Genomic DNA, 26,866 nt, shown 5'->3' with positions numbered 1-26,866 from the left:
TCTCTTATGTAATTGTTTGAGTAATTTCCTCTAAAAACTATATTTAATTGTGCACTTCATCAATCTAGTCACATTGAAGTCAATCATCTCAAAATTCTATGCAAATAGCCCTTTTTTAATGAAGGCTATCCATCAAGTAAAGCTGACACTAAATCAAATGCAGCTGTTTTAGCATGGAAAGGATGTAAATAATCTATAGAAACCATGTGTTGTTGATGAAACTGTGTGATAATCTAATGCTGCAACGTTCACAGAGGATGTGTATAGCATGTCTGCTGATTTAAATAAAGATCATTGTTGAACTGACCATGCAATGACCACTGGGATATTCCTGACCACTGGGATATTCCTGACCACTGGGATATTCCTGACCACTGGGATATTCCTACTGAGACCAGCCTGAGGATGTATCAGACCAAGCTTCTATCACATACCTTTACCCTGGTCATACATCTACAAACATGACTGATTCCTTCTCTCAGTGTCTAGGTGATTGGCCAAATAGCTGGGGGTTGATGTGCTATACGGTGACATATTTGTGCTGGATTTAAGATTGAAGTGTTTGACCTTGAGAACTATGGGCACCTGTGGGGTAGACAGGTCATAATTTAAAAAGTGTTCAGGTTGACCTGTGCCCTGACCCCTGACTTTTAGAGCCTCTACCATGCAGCGAGCCAAGTGAGCCGCCCTGCCACGTGACTCACCTTTAACACTAATTGAACTGCAATGATTAACAAACACATCTTCACATAATAATACTAACTAGGTTATCTAACAAGAATAATACACACATAGTACTGTGTATCAAATACATGCTGTGTCAAAAGGAGTTGAAATCAACGGTCTATAAACAGTCTCCTCTGACCTTCCCAGAGAACATGATAATAAAATATTCCATTAAGGTTCAGCTAACCTCTGGTAGACTTGCAACAGCTCTTGGATGTATCCCACTGATAGAGGGTGGGCTAGAGAGCCAACTAAAGTCAGAGGGGGAGAAACATGTCTAAAGCAGCAGTCTCCTGAGGTAGCTAGGCTTTTGGCCGTCCTCTTACCTCACCCCTTTATAGAGCCCCATGTCTTCATAATCACTGACCCAGGTCAGCTCAGGTCCTTCAGCCTCTGCTCTTACTCAATCACTCTCATTCCCATCCAGTGGTCTACAGGCCCCCCTCGTCCACATTATATTAGATTCTAGAACTCACGCACAACTTATCTCCATGGAACCATGTGATTGATGTCCTACCAAAGATGTAGGAATAGATTTATGAGAGGATTCACACACACGTTTCATCGTGTCAGGCGAAAACTATATCTATCAAACGTTTCACCATTGCAACATTTGATAGGCTACAGTCACATTCACAGTGGTTGTCTGCAGCTTGCTAGAGTGGAACTGACAAAAGCAATATGTTAGGGGTAGAGGGGTAGAAGGTGTCTACAGTACGTTTGGGGGGAGTATTTGGTTGGGGGAGTATTTGGTTGGGGGGAGTATTTGGTTGGGGGAGTATTTGGTTGGGGGGAGTATTTGGTTGAGGGGAGTATTTGGTTGGGGGGAGTATTTGGTTGAGGGGAGTATTTGGTTGGGGGGAGTATTTGGTTGGGGGGAGTATTTGGTTGGGGGGAGTATTTGGTTGGGGGGAGTATTTGGTTGAGGGGAGTATTTGGTTGGGGGGAGTATTTGGTTGAGGGGAGTATTTGGTTAGGGGAGTATTTGGTTGGGGGGAGTGTTTGGTTGGGGGGAGTGTTTGGTTGGGGGGAGTATTTGGTTGGATATTTGATTTAAAATATTTGATTTGAGTGAATGTTGAGTGAATGGTAATTCTGGTACTTTGATCAAGAGGACACAAATACCCTGTATGTTAGTTGTTTCAAGACGTGATTTCAAGATTTTATGTTTGATTCAAAATAAACATGTTTTCTTATTGTCTTGTGTATCATTAAAATGACATTTATTCAAGGTATTGGAAAGAGAAGTCTGAGAGGGCCATGGTGTATGTTTGAGATCCCATCTGAGTGTTCAGAATGTCTAGACTTGGAACATATGAGCTATTGATCTCCCAGCAGTTGGCTTGTTCAATTAAGACTGATAAAGGTTTTGTGAGACTTCCAAGGGAGGTGTTCTGAGTTCTAACCTTTCGATAATCTAATAGCTATTTAATGGCATAATCTGAGCTGCTAATAGAATAACATGGCTCTCAATTTGTGTTGATTTAATTTGGACTGGATTTGCACATGCCATTTAAGCAATGCTTGCAATTATAAACACCTGCTTCAAACATCCAAATCCACTATTTCACTATTTCAAGGTAGAAAAATACAGATAATTTTGTTGAGTAACAGATCAGTTTGTTATATTAATTAGAGAATGTCATCAATAATATTACGCAAAGTCAATGTAATGAAATATCCTAACATTATGCAGTGTCCTCAAAATGCTCGGATATTTCATTACATTGACTTCGCATAATATTATTGATGACATTCTCTAATTAATATAACAAACTGATCTGTACTCAAACTGTATAAGTTTACATAACTGATTGACGTTTATTGATATATGCTGAGACAACCCAGCAGTACCATCAACACAGAAGGTATATATTTACCCAGCCTCTTGGTAGCCCAGCTTGGTTTCTGAGAATCCTAGTCTGTCATTAGGTGTTGATAGCTGTGTTGAGCCCCTGTGATAGCATTGTAACTGACACCTGCTGTGGTGTCCGCCCCTGGACGTTGCCATGACACTAATGACTATACTCCAGGGACCTTTGCACAGCAGCACCACAGATTGCAGGGCAGCGGTGATCAATGAAACCAATAATAAAGGCCTAATAGGAGAGGAAATGAGGGCCTAGCACATCCTCAGTCAGCTGAGGAGAGGACAGCAACACATCACACAGCAACACATCAACGTGGTCTTGTGTGAGAACCAGAGCAATGCAGCAGCAAAGGAAAAGTAAGCTGTGTGTTGTGTGTGTGTGTGTGTGTGTGTGTGTGTGTGTGTGTGTGTGTGTGTGTGTGTGTGTGTGTGTGTGTGTGTGTGTGTGTGTGTGTGTGTGTGTGTGTGTGTGTGTGTGTGCATGCATGCATGTGTGTGTTGAATGCTACTCCCTCAAATCTTGAAAATCTTATGAGAAAATGTCTCCTCTGTCCCTGTTCATCTCTAGCGGATACAGGACGATCAAATCTCCATATCTAAGAACTAAGAACACATGCAGCTCCTTGATTCTCTCAGAGATCGCTGCTCATTACATAAACAGACGTATGAAAGAAAGAGAATGAAGTGAGAGGGAAAACATGAAGGAAAGATGCTTAAGTGGACGGCAGGTAGCTTAGTGGTTAAGAGCGTTGTGCCAGTAATCGAAAGGTCGCTGGTTCTAATCCCCGAGCCGACTAGGTGAAAAATCTGTCGATGTGCCCTTGAATAAGGCACTTAACCCTAATTGCTCCTGTAAGTCGCTCTGGATAAGAGCGTCTGCTAAATGACCAATTATAATTATATTTATTATAATTATATTATATTTATAAAGAGGTAGAGAGAGAGAAATGGAGAGAGAGAAAGAGATAGAGAGAGAGAAATGGAGAGAGAGAAAGAGATAGCGAGAGAGAAATGGAGAGAGAGAAAGAGATAGCGAGAGAGAAATGGAGAGAGAGGGAAAACATGAAGGAAAGAGATAGAGAGGGAGAAATGGAGAGAGAGAAAGAGATAGCGAGAGAGAAATTAGAGAGAGAGAGAGAGAGAGAGAGAGAGAGAGAGCGAGAGAGAGAGAGAGAGAGAGAAAACAAATAGAAGAAAAAGAGAGAACGAGGGAAAGAAGGAGAGAGAGAAATCTGTTGACTCAGTCAGTGTGATCTCTCCCAGAGCGTGCAGCGGCCTGATGGTCTTGTTCCTGTTCCTGGAGCCCTGTGGGAGCAGGGGGTTTATGTCCCCCACACAAGGCCTGACTGAAATGTACAATGAGATTAGAAGTGTTGTCAGAGAAAAATCACTGTCTATTCTAGAGCTCCCACTGCCTGGGTCTCTGTGTTTTTCATTCAGTCTGTCTAGAATCAACTACAGTTATACTGGGATATAGTGGCTCTCAGGGGAGTATGGACCTAAAGCTCTTTGATAGAGCCAATGTTAATACACTAATGAGTATTCAAGATCTGTGAAGATTAATACAGTATGGGAGAATACACAAAGGACGGCATTTTCTGGTAAATAAATGCAAGAAGATATGCTGTAAGAGGAACCAACTTGACTCCATTAACTTCCCATTGTTACCAAGGTTAAAGGGGTTGACGAGAGAATTGAAGGTCTATGAATACTTTTTTTTTTACAGTACGGTAGAAACAGTGGTTAAGTGGAGGGTAAACACACGTAAACGTTGTTTACCTAACTTTTTCATTTTGCCCAACAGTTTACCCACCTTTTGCACAAAAACGCATTGAAAGTATAGGGAGAGTAACTTTATTCACCACAGACGGCGATCAGAGTTTACCCACCTCATTTTTACCACTACATCACTGGGTAGAAAGAATGAGAGTGCAATTTTATGCTAAAAGCAGGAAAATATGATATAACGGTAACTGACTGTATTCAAGTTTAGATGGATTTTACGAGAGAAAAACATTGGAGAAAATCCAGGGATGTTGATTACATAAACACACGAGACATCAATGCAGATCAGCATTTTGGTAGAGGGTCTTTAATCTGCTCTCATTGACCGCCTGTCATGCACTCTTAGGTTGCGTCCCAAATTGCTCACTATTCCTTATATAGTGCACTACTAAAGTTTGGAATGCAAGCTTAGAATGTTTTGTTTGTGCCTCCCTGGTGCTCTACTCTGTACTGCACATCAGCTGCAAGATAAGGATGCTGCTGTATGACCCAGTCATTTCAGACGACTTCCTTTGGGCTGCAGAAGTAATCTTCACACAGAGCACTGGAAAGGAATTCTTTGAAGTGCAAACGGCTTGGGCTTTTTGTGTCAACTTCAAACGCAGCATCTAAGCTTTTTTTATATGCCTTTCTGTAGAGCAATCGGTATATGGGCGGACGGCTTCAAACATTTTGGGGATACTGCACAAAAGTTTTAATGACAGTGGCCCACTTCACAGCGGAATTGCTTGAGTATGATTAGGGTTGCAAAATTCCTGAAACTTTCAATACATTTTCTGGTTTTCCTTAAATTCTGGAAAGGAGGGTTCCCGGAACCAGGAGGGAATAAGTAGGAAATCGTAAACCTCCAACCAGGATATCTGGAAAACCTGGGAATTTATTGAAAGTTCCAGGAATTTTGCTAACCTAAAATTAAGTGTCATATACACCGGTACCATGCAGAGATGCAATAATAGTCAGTAAAAACACTTTTAGATTCACTGTTTAATAAAGGCCTTTGTTGCCTGAACACGTTCTGCTTAGCATGTAAGCAGATTGAGCCACGTCATCAGAATCTACTGAATGGTAAAAGTCACTCTTCAATGAGACAAGGGTACAGAAGCACAAAGACACACTGTAACACTGTGACTCTGCAGAAGTCCAAAGCGTATCTATTCCTCAAGCCACTCCAGGACTTTAGACTTCATACTGGTCAGTCTTGGTAAGATGTAGAGTGAGTAAGCAGGGATTTCAGGGCAGGTGATAAGAGTGAGTGTGTGCAGTTTGCTGTCCAGTCACTGCTGTACACTAACTAAATATTGATTTATGAAGACCTGCCATACTGTAGATGCCATTAATAATACATTTAAAAACAGTTATTTGCTGTTTATGAAATGCTTAAGTGTACAATGTCCACTTCAAAAAGTGGCCAGACTAAATAACCAAGCTTCTAAAAGGTTGAGCCTACTTCTAACACATTTAGTCTCTGATGAAAATACTTAATTTGACACAGTTCATATTTGGCACTGTAGGTCAGCTCATTCCCATGGAGAAACATGTTAAAAGGCTGGTTTATTTGATATTTTAGCTACTGTGACAGAGGGTCAGACTCAAGACACACATCAGAGGCACAGGTCAAGGAAAGGACAGGACCCAGGGTACTCAGTCATATAGAACAGGACAGAATCCAGGTTACTCACGAATTCATCTTGGCACCCAGAACCAAATCAGCTACTTGTTAAGGCTGTCACAAGAGATTACTCACTCATAGAACAGGGACAGAACCCACTGTACTCACTCATAGAACAGGAACAGGACAGAACCCACTGTACTCACTCATTGAACAGGGACAGAACTCACTGTACTCACTCATAGAACAGGGACAGAACAGAACCCACCGTACCCACTCATAGAACACGGACAGGACATAACCCACTGTACTCACTCATAGAACTCTGCAGCCGGCGTCATCTTGTACTTGGCATAAGACGTCCCGTTGCCCAGGAAGGATCCGTTTAGTAGCTTGGGGTCTGTGCAGTTCGGACTGTTCCAGGCATTGCCACAATGGAGCCAGGGCAGCTCACTGGTCATAGAGGAGAACAGGTAGTACAGAGACCAGGCTATGATGACGTTGTAGTAGAAACCCACATACAACGCTATGATGATCACAGTGTAGCCCACGCCTGAGGGAGGAAGGGAGGGCAGAATATGAGTGAGAGAAACAGAGAGAGAGAGACAGAGAGAGAGAGAGAGAGAGAGAGAGAGAGAGAGAGAGAGAGAGAGAGAGAGAGAGAGAGAGAGAGAGAGATGGTTACATAGGTTACATTGGGTTACAGGGGGTGAAATGCTGCTACTCCTGTATAATGTAAATCATAAATGTGTATGTAGCATGTATCCACAAGACTTTGGACAGCAGAGACCGCTGAAAACCAAGCACGGCAGTGGAATACCAGCTAGTATTATGTAAAAAAAAAAAAAAAAAAAATTGAGGAAATGTGAGGATTCAACCACTTATTTCACCTGATTCAATGTATTATTTTAGCAAAATGTGATGTGCTATAACTTTACCATCAGAACAGGCAGCAGATGGACTTAACAATGTCAGTTTAACATTGTTATACACTCTAATGTACTGACTGAGGTTTTCACACATACAGTACATCTTGCACGTCTGTTCTTGTCATGTGTAATAAGATCATATCTGTCTGGTTCTCCAGTATTCATACAAATCATTTATCATTTTTCATAACTTGCAAGAACAACAATATACAATAGACTTTATGTGTAACATACTGTAAATGTAAAACACTACCTGTAAACTTCTGGCTAAGCTTTCAGGTTCAACAGTTCAGATGCCATGGTGTGTGTGGTAACAGTATGCCATGCTGATAAGGCTGTCAGTAGTAAAACTAGTAAACAAACTGCCTTTATGTGTCCATCTACATTACAATGCATATCTATGTTTATACAGAATATCTACTGTATGTTTATTGTTGTACAGTATGTGTCTTGGCATTTACTGGATACTTCTAAACAACCACATCTTTACTTCCTCTCTCCTCTGATCAAAGCTTTTGAAAAAGTGGACAGGGAGAGCTGAAGACAGGAAAATGAAGAAGAGAGGTATATACGAGAAAGGAGAGATGGAAGAAGACGATTATAGGGGAAAACCACTGGGCACAAACTGGTTGAATCAACATTGTTTCAATGTAATTTGTCAATGTATTGTGACGTGAACTCTATGTGTAAAATTCATTGGATTTGCAAAAACTGTTAGTTTGAAATTTCAACCACAGGATTATGTCATCATGGTTACCAATTTTCAGCATAGACAAAGCTTGTATAAAATATGTTGAATTTGTATGTTGAATTACATCCACTAGCATGAAAAAAACAACAGGCTGGGCAGCACCTCCTACTGGAGAATGTATATATCTACAGCTATCCCTTTGGGCTCCCATCCAGGGTTTTAACCAAGCCCAGCCGTGCTTAGCTTTGAAATGTATCACTGACTATCACCATTGTGCTATCGTGAGAATGATTGTTGCGAGACCTCCACTTAAAAACTAAATAGATTCTGTTGCTATTAAAGTCATTCCAAAGGCTGGGTTTAACAGAGATTTAACATATAGCATCAACGATGCTATTTAGGCCTTTATAGCCTTTGCATCAACACATATTGTTTCAATTCAACTTCAAAATATACAATAAATAGGCCTAGGGTTTGAAGCTTTGCTTGATTTCAAATGTAATCTACAAGTTAATAATGTATATGTTGGATTCAACGGCTCCATCTCAACCAAAAATCTAAGTTATAGAATAGGACTAAATCAAATACAACTTTATTTATAGTGCATTTAAAGTTTGATTTGATTTGATTTAGTCCTATTCTTTAACTTAGATTTTTGGTTGAGATGGAGCCGTTGAATCCAACATATACATTATTAACTTGTAGATTACATTTGAAATCAAGCAAAATTGGAATTAAAGCCAGACTCAGTGGCACAGATGGAACTATACAAGCAGAAGATACATCTCCTTCAAATGGTGATACTGTAACTATAAATGTCTTCTTATGTAATCATATCGTCACAATTTCTATAATAATCTGCCCGGAATCTCGAACGGCATTGATCAATTGTGGACAATGGCCAGGAGACTTGAGAAGGTGAGAGAGGAGGCAGAGGTTAGGAAAGAGATGGAAGAGAGAGATGAGAGAGAGAAAGCTCACCTTTAAAGACAGGGCAGATCTTCCAGACTGTAGCAGCGCCTTCCCTGTTGTACTGTCCCAGGGCTAGTTCCATATAGAACAGAGGCATCCCAGCAATCACCAGGAACAGAATGTAGGGGATCAGAAAGGCACCTGAAATCACGACAAAAACCCACAAAACAATGTTTTTGAACGTGATCCTTTTGGCATTTGTGTTGCAGCCCAAGACAACATATTTTGCATTTTGTGGGTGTTTTTCACCCTAGCAATTTGTGTTGATGATGATATCTAAAGAAAAATAACACGAAACAGACATCAACATGGACTCTCCAGGCACAGACAGTGAATTGCTTTTTATGTTCCAGTGAATTCTAGGAAGAATTAAATTCCCTTTGGTATTTGGTATTTTGGTATTTTATTAGGATCCCCATGAGATGTAGTAAAAGCAGCAGCTACTCTTCCTGGGGTCTACACAAAACATGAAACATGACATTATACAGAACATTAATAGACATAACAGAACTACATAAAAAAAATGTAAAGGCACACGTAGCCTACATATCAATACCTACACACAAACTATCTAGGTCAAATAGGGGAGAGGCGTTGTGCCGTGAGGTGTTGCTTTATCTGTTTTTTGAAACCAGGTTTGCTGTTTATTTGAGCAATATGAGATGGAACGGAGTTCCTTTATCTAGTATAATTGAAAATATCTTTGTATGCAACATTATAACAAAGAGCTGAGCGTTGGGCTGCATTATAGCCTTTCAGAAAGCGCTAAATGAACATGACCCACAGCTGAAGAGTTGGCACCACAGGACACAACACTGCAACACACAGTTCACCAGATAAAGATACACATGTCTATTTTTACCCCGGGAAGTGGAATGCTGCCAAAGGGGACAGGAAATCTAGTAAACACTAAAACCGAGCACACAGCCATGTAATCTCCATAGACAAACATTGGCAGTAGAATGGCCTTACTGAAGAGCTCAGTGATTTTCAGCGTGGCACCGTCATAGGATGCCACCTTTCCAACAAGTCAGTTCATCAAATTTCTGCCCTGCTAGAGCTGCCCCGGTCAACTGTAAGTGCTGTTATTGTGACTCTGCCGCAAAGTGGTAGGCCACATAAGGTCACAGAATGGGACCGCCGTGTGCTGAAGTGTGTAGCACATAAAAATCGTCTTCCCAGAAGAGTGGAGGCTGTTATAGCAGCAAAGGGGGGACCAACTCCATATTAATGCCCATGATTTTGGAATGAGATGTTCGACGAGCAGGTGTCCACATACATTTGGTCATGTAGTGTATGTATTAATTTGCGGATGTCCATAACCATTTTGTATGATATGTTACGAATTACAATTCTTATTATATGTTACGAATTTGGAAAACGTACAATATGTTAAGAATTTGCCAAATGTACAATATGTTACAAATTTGCAAAACGTATGACATGTTACAAAGTCTAGCTAGGTGGCTAACGTTAGCTAGCTGGCTAACGTTATCTAGGTTAGGGTTAAGGTTAGGATTAAGTTTAGGAGTTAGGTTAAAGGTTTAGGGGAAGGGTTAGCTGAAAGGGTTAAGGTTAGGGTTAGATAAAAGGGTTAAGGTTAGGGGAAGGTTAGCTAACATGCTAAGTTGTTGCAAACTAGCTAAAAAGTTGCTAATTTGCTAAAATGCTCAAGTTGGCTGTGATGAGATTCAAACTCGCAACCTTTGGGTTGCTAGACGTTGGTGTTATATGCCCACCGACCCTGACCATCTGTTTTGTGTGACCACACCAAAAGTAACATTTCATACTAATTTGAGTGTACCGGATTTATGTTTACTATGTTAAGTCTAGCTTATGAGACCAGGATGTTGCTCTTAATGGTCTAGACCACTTGTCAAGGCCTGCGGGCTGGATCCGGGCATTGAGCCCATTTAATCCACCATTCAGTCCGGCCCTGGTTTGATTTTTTTTGGTGTAAATATTTGTTATTCTTTTATTTCTTTATTTAAATTTGGGGGGGAAAGGATCTCAATCAACATTGAAATTACTAAAATCAAATCGAAACTGTGTAGAAATGATACTGGACCTACATGTATTGTCTATTCACTCCCTCCAACTTGCTAACAGTCATCACAATGAGGATAGAGGACAATTGTCTGGCAAATTTTGACTGTGGGGAAATATAATACATTTTAAGCATGGCCCTCTGGACCTCGCTGAAGACCGAATGCCGCCCGCGAGGAAAATGTTTTTTTGACACCCCTGATCTAGACACTTTTACATTAAGTCAATCATTATTAACATATTTGCAAAACTATCATTATTAACATATTTGCATAGCTATCTGCTCAACTGTGAGTATTTAAATATTTCCTGACATGTGCCACCAGCAATAAGGCGCCTATGAGCCAGCAGCTGGTGTGTATGGGTTATGAATCAACCCTTTACAGTAAGATACAGTAGCACCCAGATACAGTGAATGTATTTGCAGTTGACTCAACCACACTGACCTGAATGAATTTATGCAATGAGGTATATCCGTTTTCCTCTTACAAGCAAAGCCTCTTGGCTCAAGAAAGGCTGCGCACTGTTATTTGGGGATTTCAAAATATGTTGTCACAACACTGACTAGTGACTGGTACGTTTGGTGGCATACAAACTAACAGATTGGCACATTTTATCATAAGCTCACTAAGAAAGTTATTTCACAACAGTAAAACAAAGTTGATATTAGTTCCAAAGCAGTCTCGCCTTGCCATACAAAGCCTGGTTCTCGACGAGGATAGTTCCAAAGAAACCTGGGAAGGTCTTAACAGAAGTCTTTACAGAAGTTATAACAGTTCACTCACCTCCTCCATTCTTGTAGCAGAGGTAAGGGAATCTCCAGACATTGGCCAAGTCCACTGCGAAGCCTATGACGGATAGGAGAAAGTCTATTTTCTTTCCCCATGTTTCCCTCTCCTCCAGCTCCTCAGCGGTGCAGGGGGTGCCGTGCGTGCTGGGGGTGGGCATAATGGTCGAACTGGTATACTGGACCCCATTCTGGTCCTTCAACAGTATCAGTTCCACCTCCTTCTTCTCCACATTGCAGGGTTTCAGCGGGGCGACTGATGACAGCTTGTGGTCTGACAGGACCTGGATGTTCATCTTTTCTCCGGTGTCGGTGTGAAGCTCGCCGACGGCCTTGTGCTCTCACGGCACCGAGGAAGTATCGGTGGCGGAGATGATGCTCGCGCTGCGGTGAACCGTGATGACGATGGGAGTCCCGCTAGCGTGGAAAGGCAAACTCCGCATAAGTGACTCTTCTCTCCACGAACTACAGTGGACTCCACCGCATTCATCGGCTAGAGAGGTAACAAAAAATATATATACATTCAGAAGTTTGGAGAGGTGGAATAGTTATGAAAAGTTATGTTTTATAGCTACACTAGCTCACAGAGGGGAATAGCCAAAAGTATTTCCTTGTTTCAGAAACCTTAAATCATATAAACTACTAGTCATGCTATTGGTAACATACAAAATGTTAAAATAAACTTAATTAACAGGTGAACGTTGTAGAATAGGTTTAGGCTATTCCATTGGTTCTGCGTATTTCTCATAATCCCCGTGCGCATTTGTTGAACGCAGCTAAACAACATAGGGTATTCAATCAAATTGATACAAACTGGCAGCAATACACCATAAAATATAAGTAAAAAGTTCAATAGTATAGTCAGTGATGTATAGTATCGTTATTAAAGCACATTAAAGCCCGTATAAGTAGAAGAGGAGCGACGGTTGGTCCATACTTGTGAAGCTACGGACACCTCTCCATGACCCGTTGCTGCTGTTGTCCTGCTGCGTCTGAGGAGAGACTGCCCATTCTGATGGAACTTTAAGACTCGCCTTCTCAGGAGAGAGAGACGATATACATTCAAAGCTTTTAAATCGGGTTCCTCTCTCTCTCTCTCTCTCTCTCTCTCCACGTGATATTTTATAATTTAACATTTTCTTTCTGCTCCTCCCTCCCTCACTTCATTTTGGAGCTTTCTTGGCACACGGTCGCCGCTGGGGTGAAGTGCGCCCGCGGTCTCACCTCGCCAAAACAGCAGCACCAGTCCTAACGGAATAAACACTACATTACCAAAAGTATGTGGACACCTGCTCGTCAAACATCTCATTCCAAAATCATGGGCATTAATATGGAGTTGGTCCCCCCTTTGCTGCTATAACAGCCTCCACTCCTCTGGGAAGGCTTTCAACTAAATGTTGGAACATTGCTACAGGGACTTGCTTCCATTCAGCCACATGAGCATTAGTGAGGTCAGGCACTGATGTTGGGCGATTGGCACTGCGAGCAAGGCACTGATGTTGGCCTGGCTTTAGTGTCGGCGTTCCAATTCTGTGCAGGCCAATCAAGTTCTTCGACACCAACCTCAACAAACCATTTCTGTATGGACCTCACTTTGTGCAAGGGGGCATTGTCATGCTGAAACAGGAAATGGCTTTCCCCAAACTGTTGCCACAAAGTTGGAAGCACATGTCATTGTATGCTGTTAAGATTTCCCTTCACTGGAATTAAGGGGCCTAGCCCGTACCATGAAAAACAGCCCCAGACCATTATTCCTCCTCCACCAAACTTTACAGGTGGCACTATGCATTGGGGCAGGTAGCGTTCTCCTGGCATCTGCCAAACCCAGATTTGTCCATCGGACTGCCAGATTCATCACTCCAGAGAATGCATTTCCACTGCTCCAGAGTCAAATGGCGGTGAGCTTTACACCACTCCAGCTGACGCTTGGCATTGCACATGGTGATCTTAGGCTTGTGGAAACCCATTTCATGAAACTCCTGACGAACAGTTATTGTGCTGATGTTGCTTCCAGAGGCAGTTTGGAACTCGGTAGTGAGTGTTGCAACCGAGAACAGACGATTTTTACACGCAACGCGCTTCAACACTTGGCGGTCCCGTTCTGTGAACTTGTGTGGCCTACAACTTCGCGGCTGAGCCGTTGTTGCTCCGAGACATTTCCACTTCACAATAACAGCACTTAGATTTGACTGGGACAGCTCTAGCAGGGCAGAAATTCGACGAACTGACTTGTTTGAAAGGTGGCATCCTATGACAGTGTCACGTCGAAAGTTACTGTGCTCTTCAGTAAGGCCATTCTACTGACAATGTTTGTCTATGGAGATTGCATGGCTGTGTACTCAATTTTATACACCTGTCAGCAACAGTTGTTGCTGAAATAGCCGAATCCACTAATTTGAAGGGGTGTCCACATACTTTTGTATACAGTGCATTCGGGAAATGTATTCAAACCACTTGACATTTTCCACATTTTATTACGTTACAGCCTTATTCTAAAATTGATGAAATTATTTTTTTCCCCTCATCAATCTACACACAATACCCCATAATGAAAAAGCAAAAACAGGTTTTTAGAAATGTTTGCAAATGTATTAAAAATAAAAAAACAGAAATATCTTATTTACATGAGTATTCAGACCCTTGCTATGAGACTCAAAATTGAGCTCAGGTGCATCCTGATTCCATTGATCATCCTTGAGATGTTTCTACAACTTGATTGGAGTCCACCTGGGGTAAATTCAATTGATTGGACATGATTTGGAAAGGCACACACCTGTCTATATAAGGTCCCACATTTGACAGTGCATGTCAGAGCAAAAACCAAGCCATGATGTCGAAGGAATTGTCCGTAGAGCTCCGAGACAGGATTGTGTCGAGGCACAGATCTGGACAAGTCTCTGAATGTCCATGAGTGGCCCAGCCAGAGCCCGGACTTGAACCCGATCTAACATCTCTGGAGAGACCTGAAAATAGCTGTGCAGCGATGCTCCCCATCCAACCTGACAGAGCTTGAGAGGATCTGCAGAGAAGAATGGGAGAAACTCCCCAAATACAGGTGTGCCAAGCTTGTAGCGTCATACCCAAGAAGACTCAAAGCCTGTAATCGCTGCCAAAGGTGCTTCAACAAAGTACTGAGTAAAGGGTCTGAATACTTATGTAAATGTGATATTTCCGTTTTTATTTTTAATACATTTGCAACAAAAAAAAACACCCTGTTGTTGCTTTGTCATTATGGGGTATTGTGTGTAGATTAATAAGGGGAAAAACTATTTAATCCATTTTAGAATAAGGCTGTAACGTAACAAAATGTGGAAAAAGTGAAGGGGTCTGAATACTTTCCGGATGTACTGTATATAGTGTACATACAAGGAGGAAGGCCCTCAAAATTGTCAAAGACTCCAGCCACCCTAGTCATAGACTGTTCTCTCTGCTACCGCACGGCAACCGGTACCGGAGCGCCAAGTCTAGGTCCAAAAGGCTTCTCAACAGCTTCTACCCCCAAGCCATAAGACTCCTGAACAGCTAATCATGGCTACCCGGACAATTTGCACTGCCCTCCACCCCACTCCATCCCCTTCTTTTACGCTGCTGCTACTCTGTTTATTATTTATGCATAGTCACTTTAACTCTACCCACATTTACATATTACCTCGACTAGCCGGTGCCCCCACACATTGACTCTGCACCGGTACCCCCCTGTATATAGCCTCCCTACTGTTATTTTACTTTTTTTATTTGTTTTACTTTGCATTGTTGGTTAAGGGCTTGTAAGTAAGCATTTCACTGTAATGTCTACACCTGTTGTATTCGGCTCATGTGGCAAATAACATTTGATTTGATTTGATTTGATTTACACGTTGAATTTAATCCGTGGTAAATGCAGCATAGGATACAGAGAATGCAATAGGCCTCTTTCTCACTAAATTATATTTTGATTTTTTATTATACGCCATTTTCAATGGGATACTTAAAAGTGTGAACAGACTTGCTTTCATTCATATTTTTTTTGCATATTGAAGCCATTACATTTTTTGAAAGTATGAACAGTTAAAAATGACAATTCTATTTTCGTTCTATTTTGTTCTATTTCGATATTTTCAAAAATAGGTTTTTCTTTTACCTAAAGAAAGAAAATAAAACTTATTTCAGAAATGTTTTAATTTGAACTTTATCTGTTTCTTCTCTCTTCTAAATATATTGAATTACAGTTTTCTAAGAAGCGGTAAAAGCACTGTGTTCCATACGTAATTAAATAACACACCAGCTTTTGCCATGGGCAACGATTTCTATTAGATATGGTTGATCAGTTCATCCCATTAAAGTCAATGAATGTCCCCTTAAAGCTCTCCAGTGCTTTCCTGGCTTCTCTTATAAAACCTTAAAAGGGCTGTTTTGGGGCGTTTTGTTTGTAAGGATTAAATAATTGAAGTGATGGTAAAGGAAAGAGTGAGGTTAGGCCTATATGGATGGGTTATATGTTATTAGTGGTGTTTTCCTCTGTTGCATCTTGGATTTATTTCCTCCCATTTAGGAGAGTAGTGAAGGTAGACTACATTTGAATAGGTGAACCCAGGACAAACAGATGGCAAACAATACTGACCAAATCTGTCTAAAGTTCATGTTTTGATTAATTTAAAGGCCAATTCATATTGAAAATCTAAATTCCATAGTTAAAGCGACTTAACAGATTTGACAAGGCTGCATAAATGACAATAGAAAAACATGCACTAACCAAGGACTGAATCTAAACATACTGTACATAAGGTGAATTTTCATACACATCTTCCATTGACATCAATGTATAAAGACAGCCTGGAATACAAACTGGTGAAACATATCAGTTTAGTTTCCAGGCTAGTATTACGCAACAGTTGGAGTGACGTCTCAGGATAGGTTTTCGGCCTTAGGTAACATACTGTATTTCCTCCTTACACTTCGATGGAGATGCTGCCCAGCGTTGTGCCTGGCTGACAGCCTAGAAGATGACCTGTGACTGGAGATGGATTGAGATGATGAACTAGATCAGCTCTATGGTGCTCTGGTTGTCTCTACAGGGGCATACTTTTCTGTCAAAACCACAGCAGTTATGATAGCCTGTCTGTCTGCTTCCATGCCTGTCTGCCTGTCTGCCTGCCTGCCTGCCTGCCTGCCTGCCTGCCTGCCTGCCTGCCTGTCTGTCTGTCTGTCTGTCTGTCTGTCTGTCTGTCTGTCTGTCTGTCTGTCTGTCTGTCTGTCTGTCTGTCTGTCTGCCTGCCTGCCTGCCTGCCTGCCTGCCTGCCTACCTACCTACCTACCTACCTACCTACCTACCTGTCTGTCTGACTGTCTGCGTATCTGTCTGTCTGTCTGTCCCTCTGTCTGCCTGTCTATATGTGTCCCTGCCTGCCTGTCTGTCTGTCTGTCTGTCTGTCTGTATGTCCCTGCCTCTCTGTCTGTCTGTGTATTCCTGTCTGCCTATCTGTCTCTGTGTACCAGCATCCGTCCATCCATCTGCCTACCCGCCTCCCTCCCTCCCTCCCTCCCTCCCTCCCTCCCTCCCTCCCTCTCTTCCTCCCCTCCATCTTCCCTCTGCCCGGGGGCCTCTCCTCTCCATGGGCCAGCTAGATCCTGATCTCAGATCAGATTTGGCTGATGAAACGTGAAATGTCTCTCACAACAGTCCAGAAAGGCCCCAGCCTCCTCTAGGACCACAGCCAGCCAGGGACCCCTGTGCTCTCTGTCCACACCGCTCTCCGTCTTCCAGGCCTGCCCTGCCATTGGAGGACAACCCCATCACTTAACCCTGGAAAGAGCAGAGGCAGGTCCACCTCTGCCTGGCCATTCAGGCTCAGTCCTAGTGACTCAGGCAAGAGAGTGGAGAGATGTTGTGTGAGCTAGGATGAGTAGGTCAATTTGAGACTGTTTTCAATATGTTTTTGAGATTTAATTAAATGAGCCGTTCCTTAAGCACCATGTTCTTATGTTTCACATTGTACTGAATGCATTGCCAAAGTTATATGGCATATGAACTTGTAATATGAACTTAGGCTACAGCACTTTATGTTTCTTTATAGATTTAGCCCACATGAAAAAATACTACAGTTTACTATAGAATACTTCAGTACTTACTATAGAATTCTGTAGTAAACTGTAGTATAATGTAGAATACGATACTACATAAAAAAAAAAAGGTAGTCCTTTTAGCAGACGCTCTTATCCAGAGCGACTTACAGTTAGTGAGTGTGACTTACAGTTAATGAATGCATACATTTTTCATACTGGCCCCCCGTGGGAATCGAACCCACAACCCTGGCATTGCAAGTGCCATGCTCTACCAACTGAGCTACAGGAGGCCTGTAGTATCCCTCGATCATGTGTACTACTTAGTATAGAATTTTGTAGTATACTGTAGAATACTATAGTAAATACTACAGTATTATTCACAAAAAAACATTGTAGTAAATACTACAGAAATGTCTGCAAAAACACTACAGTCCGCAAAAACACATTTATTTTACAAGAGTAAATACTACAGTATTTCATTTGCATTTACCCTGCTCATTCCTCTCCCCATCCCAATTTGTGAGAAACCTACAAGCCAAGTATATACCATATTGTGTTCCGTACAGGATATAGAAAAGAGCAGAAGGTTTTGAGAATTTGGAAATGGAAATATCACATTTACATAAGTATTCAGACCCTTTACTCAATACTTTGTTGAAGCACATTTGGCAGCGATTACAGCCTCGAGTCTTCTTGGGTATGACGCTACAAGCTTGGCACACCTGTATTTGGGGAGTTTTTCCCATTCTTCTCTGCAGATCCTCTCAAGCTCTGTCAGGTTGGATGGGGAGTGTCGCTGCACAGCTATTTTCAGGTCTCTCCAGAGATCGGGTTCAAGTCCAGGCTCTGGCTGGGCCACTCAAGGACATTCAGAGACTTGTCCTGAAGCCTGCGTTGTCTTGGCTGTGTGCTTAGGGTCGTTGTCCTGTTGGAAGGTGAACCTTCGCTCCAGTCTGAGGTACTGAGCGCTCTGGAGCAGGTTTTCATCAAGATTCTCTCTATACTTTGCTCCATTCATCTTTCCCTCGATCCTGACTAGTCTCCCAGTCCCTGCCGTTAAAAAACATCCCCACAGCATGATGCTGCCACCACCATGCTTCACCGTAGGGATGGTGCCAGGTTTCCTCCAGAAGTGACGCTTGGCATTCAGGCCAAAGAGTTCCATTTTGGTTTCATCAGACCAGAGAATCTTGTTTCTCATGGTCTGAGAGTCCTTTTGGCAAACTCCAAGCGGGCTGTCATGTGCCTTTTACTTTAAGTGGCTATAAGAAAAGGAATATAAATATATACTGTTTACAGGAAACTCACTCTACATCCTTAGATGAAGTTGTGTGGAAAAAGGAGTGGGGTGGTGAAATAATTTTCTGTCATGGACAAAGGAACTCAAAAGATGTGATGATATTAATTAACAAAAATGTTGATCTGAATGTGCAAATAGTCAGGAATGATTCGCAAGGAAGGTGGATCTTTTTGAATATGAAAGTGGATGAAAAACAGATTTGGCTCATTAATCCATACTTCTTCAAAAATATTTATACAAATGTATTGATCTTACAGGCAACAAACGATCAAATCATTATGGTGGGAGACTATAACACAGTGTTACGTACCTAAATGGACCAAAAAGGAAATCACTCTACAAACTATCATCACTGTGCCCTTAAGGAAATCACAAATATTATGGATGCATTAGAAATAGTGGATATTTGGAGACTAAAAAACCCTGACCTAGTGCAATATACATGGAGGAGACTTGACTACTTTCTTGTCTCTTTCGCTCTTGCATCAAAGGTTTAAAATGTATTCATAGGAGACAGAATGTGATCGGATCATCATCTAATTGGCCTTCACATAACTCTTATAGAATTTCCACGTGGACGGGGATATTGGAAATTTAATCAAAGTTTACTGGAGGACAATTTATTTTTAACTAAGACAAAATAATTTATAACTGAATTTTTCCAGTACAATATAGGTTCAGCAAATCCCATTATTGTTTGGGATACCTTTAAATGTACCTTCAGCGGTCATTCAATTCAATATTCATCAATAATAAAAAAGCAATTTCTGTCTAAAGAGACAAGACTAACAAGGGAAATACATGAACTAATAGTACAGGTAGATAGCAATAAAAACTATACTACAGAGATACAAAATAAGTCAGAGGAAAAACAAAAGGAACTGGAGGAACTTATTCAAGAACGATCTAATGTAATCTATTACAAAAATAAAGCAAACTGGATGGAATATGGAGAAAAATGCACCAAATTCTTCCTGAATCTCCAACACAGGAATGCTACCTAAAAGAATTTGCAGAAACTCGTTACTAAAGACGGAGTCATCTATGATTCTCCAAATGATATTTTAAAAGAGGAAGCTAAATATTTTAAGCAGATTTTCTCTTTTCCGTTTCATCCTCACCCTCTGAATGACGATTACTGTAAGGAATTCTTTCCAAATAATAAAACAATTTGAAAATTAACAAATATACCGAAACTTTTTGAGGCTATTAAATAATTTCAGTCTGGAAAAACCCCGGGCTTGATGGCATACCGGTAGAGATATATCAAGCCGTTTTTGACATACTCAAAGCTCCATTGTTAGCTTGTTTTAATTACTCCTATAGAAATGGTAGTCTGTCAGGTACTAATCAGGAAGGTCTGATTTCACTATTATTAAAACAAGACCCAGATGGCAAATATAAAGATCCAGTCTATCTAAAAAACTGGAGGCCTCTTACACTTCAATGTTGTGATGCAAAAATACTAGCGAAATGCATAGCACTCAGAATTAAAAAGGTTTTACAAGGTATTGTTCATCCTGATCAGACAGGTTTTTTACATGGACGAAACATTGGTGATAATATACGACAACTACTCGAAATAATAGAACAACATGAAACATCTAAGAAGCCAGGCCTGGTATTTATAGTGGATTTTGAAAAGGCCTTTAATAAAGTAAGACTGAATGTTATTTATAAATGCCTGTATTTTTTCAATTTCTGTGACTCTCTTATAAAATGGGTAAAAGTAAAGTATAGCAACCCCAGGTGTAAAATAGTAAATAGTGGCTACTTCTCAGAGAGTTTTGAATTGTCACCATATGTATTCGTTATGGCCAACGAAAGGCTAGCTATTAAAATCAGATCAAATAACAACATTAGAGGATTAGAAATCCAAGGCTTAAAAACAAAGGTGTCCATGTATGCCGATGACTCAAGTTTCATATTAAGTCCGCAAGCTAGATCCCTGCAATGTATCATTGAAGATCTAGATAACCTTTCTGGACTCTCTGTACTAAAGCCTAATTATGATAAGTGTACAATATTACGTATTGGAACTTTAAAAAATACAACATTTACATTACCCTGCAGTTTACCTATAACATGGGCTGACGGTGAAGTAGACATACTATCACAAAATATATAAATGAGCTCTCCACAATGAATTTCAATAGAAAACTTGTAAAAATAGACAAGATCCTGCAACCATGGAGAGGTAAATACCTATCTATTTATGGAAAAATTGCCCTGATTAACTCCTTAGTCATATCTCAGTTTACTCACTTACTTATGGCGCTGCCTGCTCCTGATGATTCATTTTTCAAATGATATGAGCAAAAATATTTCACTTTATTTGGGATGCTAAACCAGACAAGATAAAGCATGCCTATCTATATAATGAATATGAACTAGGTGGGTTGAGATTATTAAATCTAAAAGCACTAAACCTCTCTCTAAAAGCTTCTCTTATCCAAAACTTTTACTTGAACCCTAAATGGTTCTCAAGTAGATTACTAAGAAAAGCTCATCCATTGTTTAAAAATGGCCTTTCTGCCTTTGTGCAGATTGCCATGTCTCATTTTCGATTAATTGAAAATTAAACTTTTTTCAAAGTAAATCTCTTTTTCAAACAAGCATTGCAGAGCTGGCTACAATGTCCATTTCATCCTCCTGAAAAGATAGAACAAATATTGCAACAAATAATATGGCTGAATTCAAATGTGCTGGTTGATAAAAACCTGTATTTATGGAAAATATGTTTGAAAAGGGTATTTTGTTTTTAAATGATATTGTAAATTGGAATGGTAGAGTTATGTCTTTCATGGAGTTATCAGAATTGTATGGGATGGTCTGCTCAATCCAAGATTACAACCAATTTATAACAGCATTACCCCAAAAATGGAGGAGGCAGGTGGCAGCAGGAGGAGGTAGGGAACTGGTCTGTCTGCCCAATATAAAGGATCAAAACTGGTGGAGGAATAAAAATAGCATAAATAGGAAAGTATACCAGTTTCATTTGAGGACCAGGATGTTGACAGCTATGCCATACAGATTGCAAAATAGTTGGGAAGAGATTTTTGATGTACCGATTCCATGGTACAGGGTGTACGAGTTGACACAAGATTCAAGACTTCGTGCTTTTCAGCTAAAATTATTGTACAGAATTCTTGCCACCAACAAAATGTTGACTATTTGGGGCATACAATCATTGCAGCTCTGCAGATTTTGTTGTGAGGATACAGAATCAATAGACCATTTGTTTTGGTATTGCCCTCAGGTAGCCTGTTTCAGGTCTCAGGTGCAGGAATGGCTGAAAATGCATAACATTGATCTAAAATTGACCCTAGAAATAGTATTGTTGGGAGATCTGGAGAGACCAGGTCAGTCATATACACTAATATACTAATACTCGTAGTAAAAGTATTTATCTTCAACTCGCAATCTGTGGATTCTATTCGATTATATAGATTCAAATTGTATGTTAAAAATCACAGCATAGTTGAAAGATATATGGTGCGTAGAACTCCGAAGAGGGTGGCCAGCAGAGATAGGTGGGATGTGCTGAAGGTTGGGATGTAGAATTGGAGACAAGTGGGAGTGGAGTTGCTGAGCGGGGGACAGAATGAAGGTCAAAGATAAAAGTCAAAAAATTAAGTCAAAATAAAACATAACAAAAAGTAAGTTAGAATGACACTGAGGGGCAGTGTGTCATGCCCTGATCGAGAGAACTCTTGTTGGTTGGGTCAGGGTGTGAGTTTTCTGTTTAGATTCTATGTTTAGAGTCTAGGATTTGTATTTCTATGTTTGGCCGGGTAGGATTCCCAATCAGAGGCAGCTGTCACTCGTTGTCTCTGATTGGGGATCATACTTAGGCAGCCAGTTTTCCTGCCTGGGTTGTGGGATCTTGTTTGTGTTTCGGTGAGTTTGGCTTGTTTGTGTATAGCCTTCCGACGTCGCGTTGCCTTTTGTTGTTTTGTCAGTGTGTATTCAGTTTAATAAACATGTTCGCATACCACGCTGCACCTTGGTCTGACCCGTCTCTCAACGACCGTGACAGAAGATCCCACCAAAAATGGACCAAGGTGCCCGACTGACACAGTCGATGACGTGGCATGCAACCATTGGTTGATGCATGCAACGTCTGAGCAGGGAAAGGCGACCTATATCTGTGCTCAGTAATCAGACATGTAATCAGTAATCAGTCAGAGTGCCAGCTTGGAGAGCCATGAGGCTGCTGGTTGGTTTGGTGGGCAGGAGGCCTTTTGTTTGTGTTGTAGTCTTTTTAGTTTGGGCCTGTAGTTTCCTTTTTATACATATTTATGTTTCCTCACCATGTGAACAAATAATAATCCGCTATGACTGGCCAACCAAGAGGTCAAGGTAGACAGAGCTGGCCCTGGACCAAGGTTAGGTTGCTGTCTCCCTGGGCACATGTAGCTTCAACACCTAGGCGCATACGCTGATTGCACACATTCATTCAGGTTACAGACCATGTAACTAGGCCTAGGATCCCTAGACAAAGCGAGTGCAACAATATCTGTAAGCTAGTTATTGATTTCGCAGCAAACCAATAACTAGCCTATGTAATAAACCTTCCTGTCCCAACTGTCTCCCACCTGCTCTGGCCACTTTCACGCCATTAAGGATTCTCTTTTTCAATCAAAGATCAAGCTGACCCACACTTGTACTAGAGCTCATGAAAACCCTCTATCCCGCTCCAAACAGATGTCTGGAAGCAAATCACACACACTCCATCCCAGGGATGTGAAATTATACAATGAGTTGGAAAACAAACGTGCACAACCAAATATCGGTTGGTTGGCCATTGATGTTCAAAACTTTCTCCCAAAATGTTTTTCTTTGCCCAGAACGTTGTTATTATTCTAGAAAACCGTCAAACTTTCGGAGAAAGCAATATAATTGAGAAAATCAACAAGGTTTCATCTGGCAGTTTAAGCTAACTGGAGGAACTAGGAAATGCTAACAATGTGGTGTTGAGGCACTCCCTGACACTCCCAGGGGGCTAAACAGTAAACTGGGGGAACTGTGCCAGGGTCAGCCATGCTACAGCCAAGGGTGACTGGGTGTCAGCTGGAAGAGCAAGAAGACCCTACAGATACAGTCAACTCCACAATTATTGGAGAAAAAAAAGGCTGTCATGAAAACAGCAGGTGTTCTTAATGTTTTGAATGCTCCCAAAAATATTTTAGATAATTTTTGTATTAAGTTTTTGGTTAAACAAAATCTATTTCCTGAGCAATTGTATTAGTAAAAACGTATATCATTTTTGAATGTTTGTTGAGCATACAATATAGCTCAGTATTTGTAATATTTATTTTGTACAGTATTTTTTGCTCATCTTCATCAAGGGGGCCAATAATTTTTTTGGTGACTCTATGTCACACCTTTTTGTGCAATGCCTGACTGGGGGGGGGGGGGGGGGGGGGGTGGACTCTGCAAGGGGGCATAGATGTACAGCACCTCCTACTATCAATCTTAAATATCAATACATGAATCAACACGTGTATACACTCAGATAGACACTTGGTCACTGTCTTTTACAATCAAGGGAGAGTCCTACTACTTACAGTGTATACCATCCATCTACATTGATTGAGAGCCACTCTGCACATATATTCTTAGTGGGAACCTCTAAATCAAATCAAATCAAATCAAATTTTATTGGTCACATGCGCCGAATACAACAGGTGCAGACATTACAGTGAAAAGCTTACTTACAGCCCTTAACCAACAGTGCATTTATTTTTAACAAAAAAAGTAAAAATAAAACAACAACAAAAAAAGTGTTGAGAAAAAAAAGAGCAGAAGTAAAATAAAGTAACAGTAGGGAGGCTATATATACAGGGGGGTACGGTTGCAGAGTCAATGTGCGGGGGCACCGGCTAGTTGAGGTAGTTGAGGTAATATGTACATGTGGGTAGAGTTAAAGTGACTATGCATAAATAATTAACAGAGTAGCAGCAGCGTAAAAAGGATGGGGTGGGGGGGCAGTGCAAATAGTCCGGGTAGCCATGATTAGCTGTTCAGGAGTCTTATGGCTTGGGGGTAGAAGCTGTTGAGAAGTCTTTTGGACCTAGACTTGGCACTCCGGTACCGCTTGCCGTGCGGCAGCAGAGAGAACAGTCTATGACTAGGGTGGCTGGAGTCTTTGACAATTTTGAGGGCCTTCCTCTGACACCGCCTGGTATAGAGGTCCTGGATGGCAGGAAGCTTGGCCCCAGTGATGTACTGGGCCGTACGCACTACCCTCTGTCGTGCCTTGCGGTCGGAGGCCAAGCAGTTGCCATACCAGGCGGTGATGCAACCAGTCAGGATGCTCTCGATGGTGCAGCTGTAGAATTTTTTGAGGATCTGAGGACCCATGCCAAATATTTTCAGTCTCCTGAGGGGGAATAGGCTTTGTCGTGCCCTCTTCACGACTGTCTTGGTGTGTTTGGACCATGATAGTTCGTTGGTGATGTGGACACCAAGGAACTTGAAGCTCTCAACCTGTTCCACTACAGCCCCGTCGATGAGAATGGGGGCGTGCTTAGTCCTCTTTTTTTTCCTGTAGTCCACAATCATCTCCTTTGTCTTGGTCACGTTGAGGGAGAGGTTGTTGTCCTGGCACCACACGGCCAGGTCTCTGACCTCCTCCCTATAGGCTGTCTCATCGTTGTCGGTGATCAGGCCTACCACTGTTGTGTCGTCGGCAAACTTAATGATGGTGTTGGAGTCGTGCCTGGCCATGCAGTCATGGGGGAACAGAGAGTACAGGAGAGGACTGAGCACGCACCCCTGAGGGGCCCCCGTGTTGAGGATCAGTGTGGCAGATGTGTTGTTACCTACCCTTACCACCTGGGGGCGGCCCGTCAGGAAGTCCAGGATCCAGTTGCAGAGGGAGGTGTTTAGTCCCAGGATCCTTAGCTTAGTGATGAGCTTAGAGGGCACTATGTGGCAAGAAAAGCATGAAACACACATAAGTTCATCTTTCAGTGTTTGTTGTCTGTATTATAGAGCCGTCGGCACAAATGAGAACACACACACATCTGACGTCTCATACCTTCATGATGAGATAAATAAAAGCCATTCAATTGCAGCGTGTCAATTAGCCTGTTGTTGCTGTCTGGGATGACCTTTTCTTTATGGCTCTGGCCAGCACTGAGGCCTCTCATCTGTCTGACCGCTCGGTCCAGCCACAGCCCCAATGACCAGCCACAGCTCTGCAGGAGAGGAGACCAAACCTGATTACAAACACTGATCGCCTGCAATCTAACCAGACAGGTTGGAATGGATGCAGAACAGAGTGAGAAAGAGAGATAGAGAGTGAGAGAGAGAGAGATGGAGCAGGAGAAAAACAACACCAGACAAGACAACAACAATGTGACTTAATTAATTTCTATGCCATCTCATCAATTGTGATTAAAATTAAATGGGCTCTGTACATTTGAAAAGGTTAAAACCAATTGAAGGTGGAAATCACAGCTGGCAATCACGGTCTGTCTAACAGCAGGCTTTTAATGAAGTGCCCTGGTCCCCATCATTCATCTGGAGGTGTGTGTGTGTGTGTGTGTGTGTGTGTGTGTGTGTGTGTGTGTGTGTGTGTGTGTGTGTGTGTGTGTGTGTGTGTGTGTGTGTGTGTGAGATAGAGATAGAGAAATTGCATCTGGGTAGTAGACATTCTTCATGCATCGATCTAGGGCAACAGACATCATGTCGACAGTTACCAACTGATAAATCACAGCTATGATGTAGACCTGTTACTTTTGTCATGATATTCTCTTATGTGTTGTATGCTGAAATATAGGTTCCATTTAATTTAAGAAAACAATGAGAACCAATATGATCCAGTGACATATAGACCTCTCCTAGATTCCCAATCCTTCATCTTTTGCATAATTTATTCTCCAGGCTGTGTTATGTTATCAACAACTCTTCACTGAATTAGATCTCGTGAAACATATTAATACTGGCTAACACTATAATTTCCATCTGTTGTTCATTGTCAGCTCCTGTCTGCACTGCTTTGTAATGGCAAGGAGGAGCGTTATTTGTCATATTGGCAAGTTAATCTTAAAAGTCCCAGATTTACTAGTTCAATTAAATATTACTATCTAACTACTAGAC

General features: G+C 41.4%; 1 protein-coding gene across 1 annotated transcript in view; it reads right to left on the bottom strand.

Annotated features, from left to right (window-relative positions):
• The window catches only part of LOC311111221 (sodium-dependent noradrenaline transporter-like), a gene marked incomplete at its 5' end in the record, with an annotated part of 31,890 nt that extends 20,179 nt beyond the window's left edge, over positions 1-11,711 (bottom strand). Inside the window, 3 exons of the mRNA XM_084153934.1 lie at positions 6,306-6,543; positions 8,592-8,723; positions 11,414-11,711. Coding sequence (XP_084010060.1) covers positions 6,306-6,543; positions 8,592-8,723; positions 11,414-11,711 — 668 coding nt within the window. The remainder of the gene's footprint in view (positions 1-6,305; positions 6,544-8,591; positions 8,724-11,413) is intronic.
• Between the last annotated feature and the right edge of the window lie 15,155 nt (positions 11,712-26,866).

Source organism: Coregonus lavaretus (genome assembly GCF_964263955.1).
Source record: "Coregonus lavaretus genome assembly, chromosome: 37".
NCBI lineage: Eukaryota > Metazoa > Chordata > Actinopteri > Salmoniformes > Salmonidae > Coregonus > Coregonus lavaretus.
This window is presented reverse-complemented; position numbering and strand designations above follow the sequence as displayed.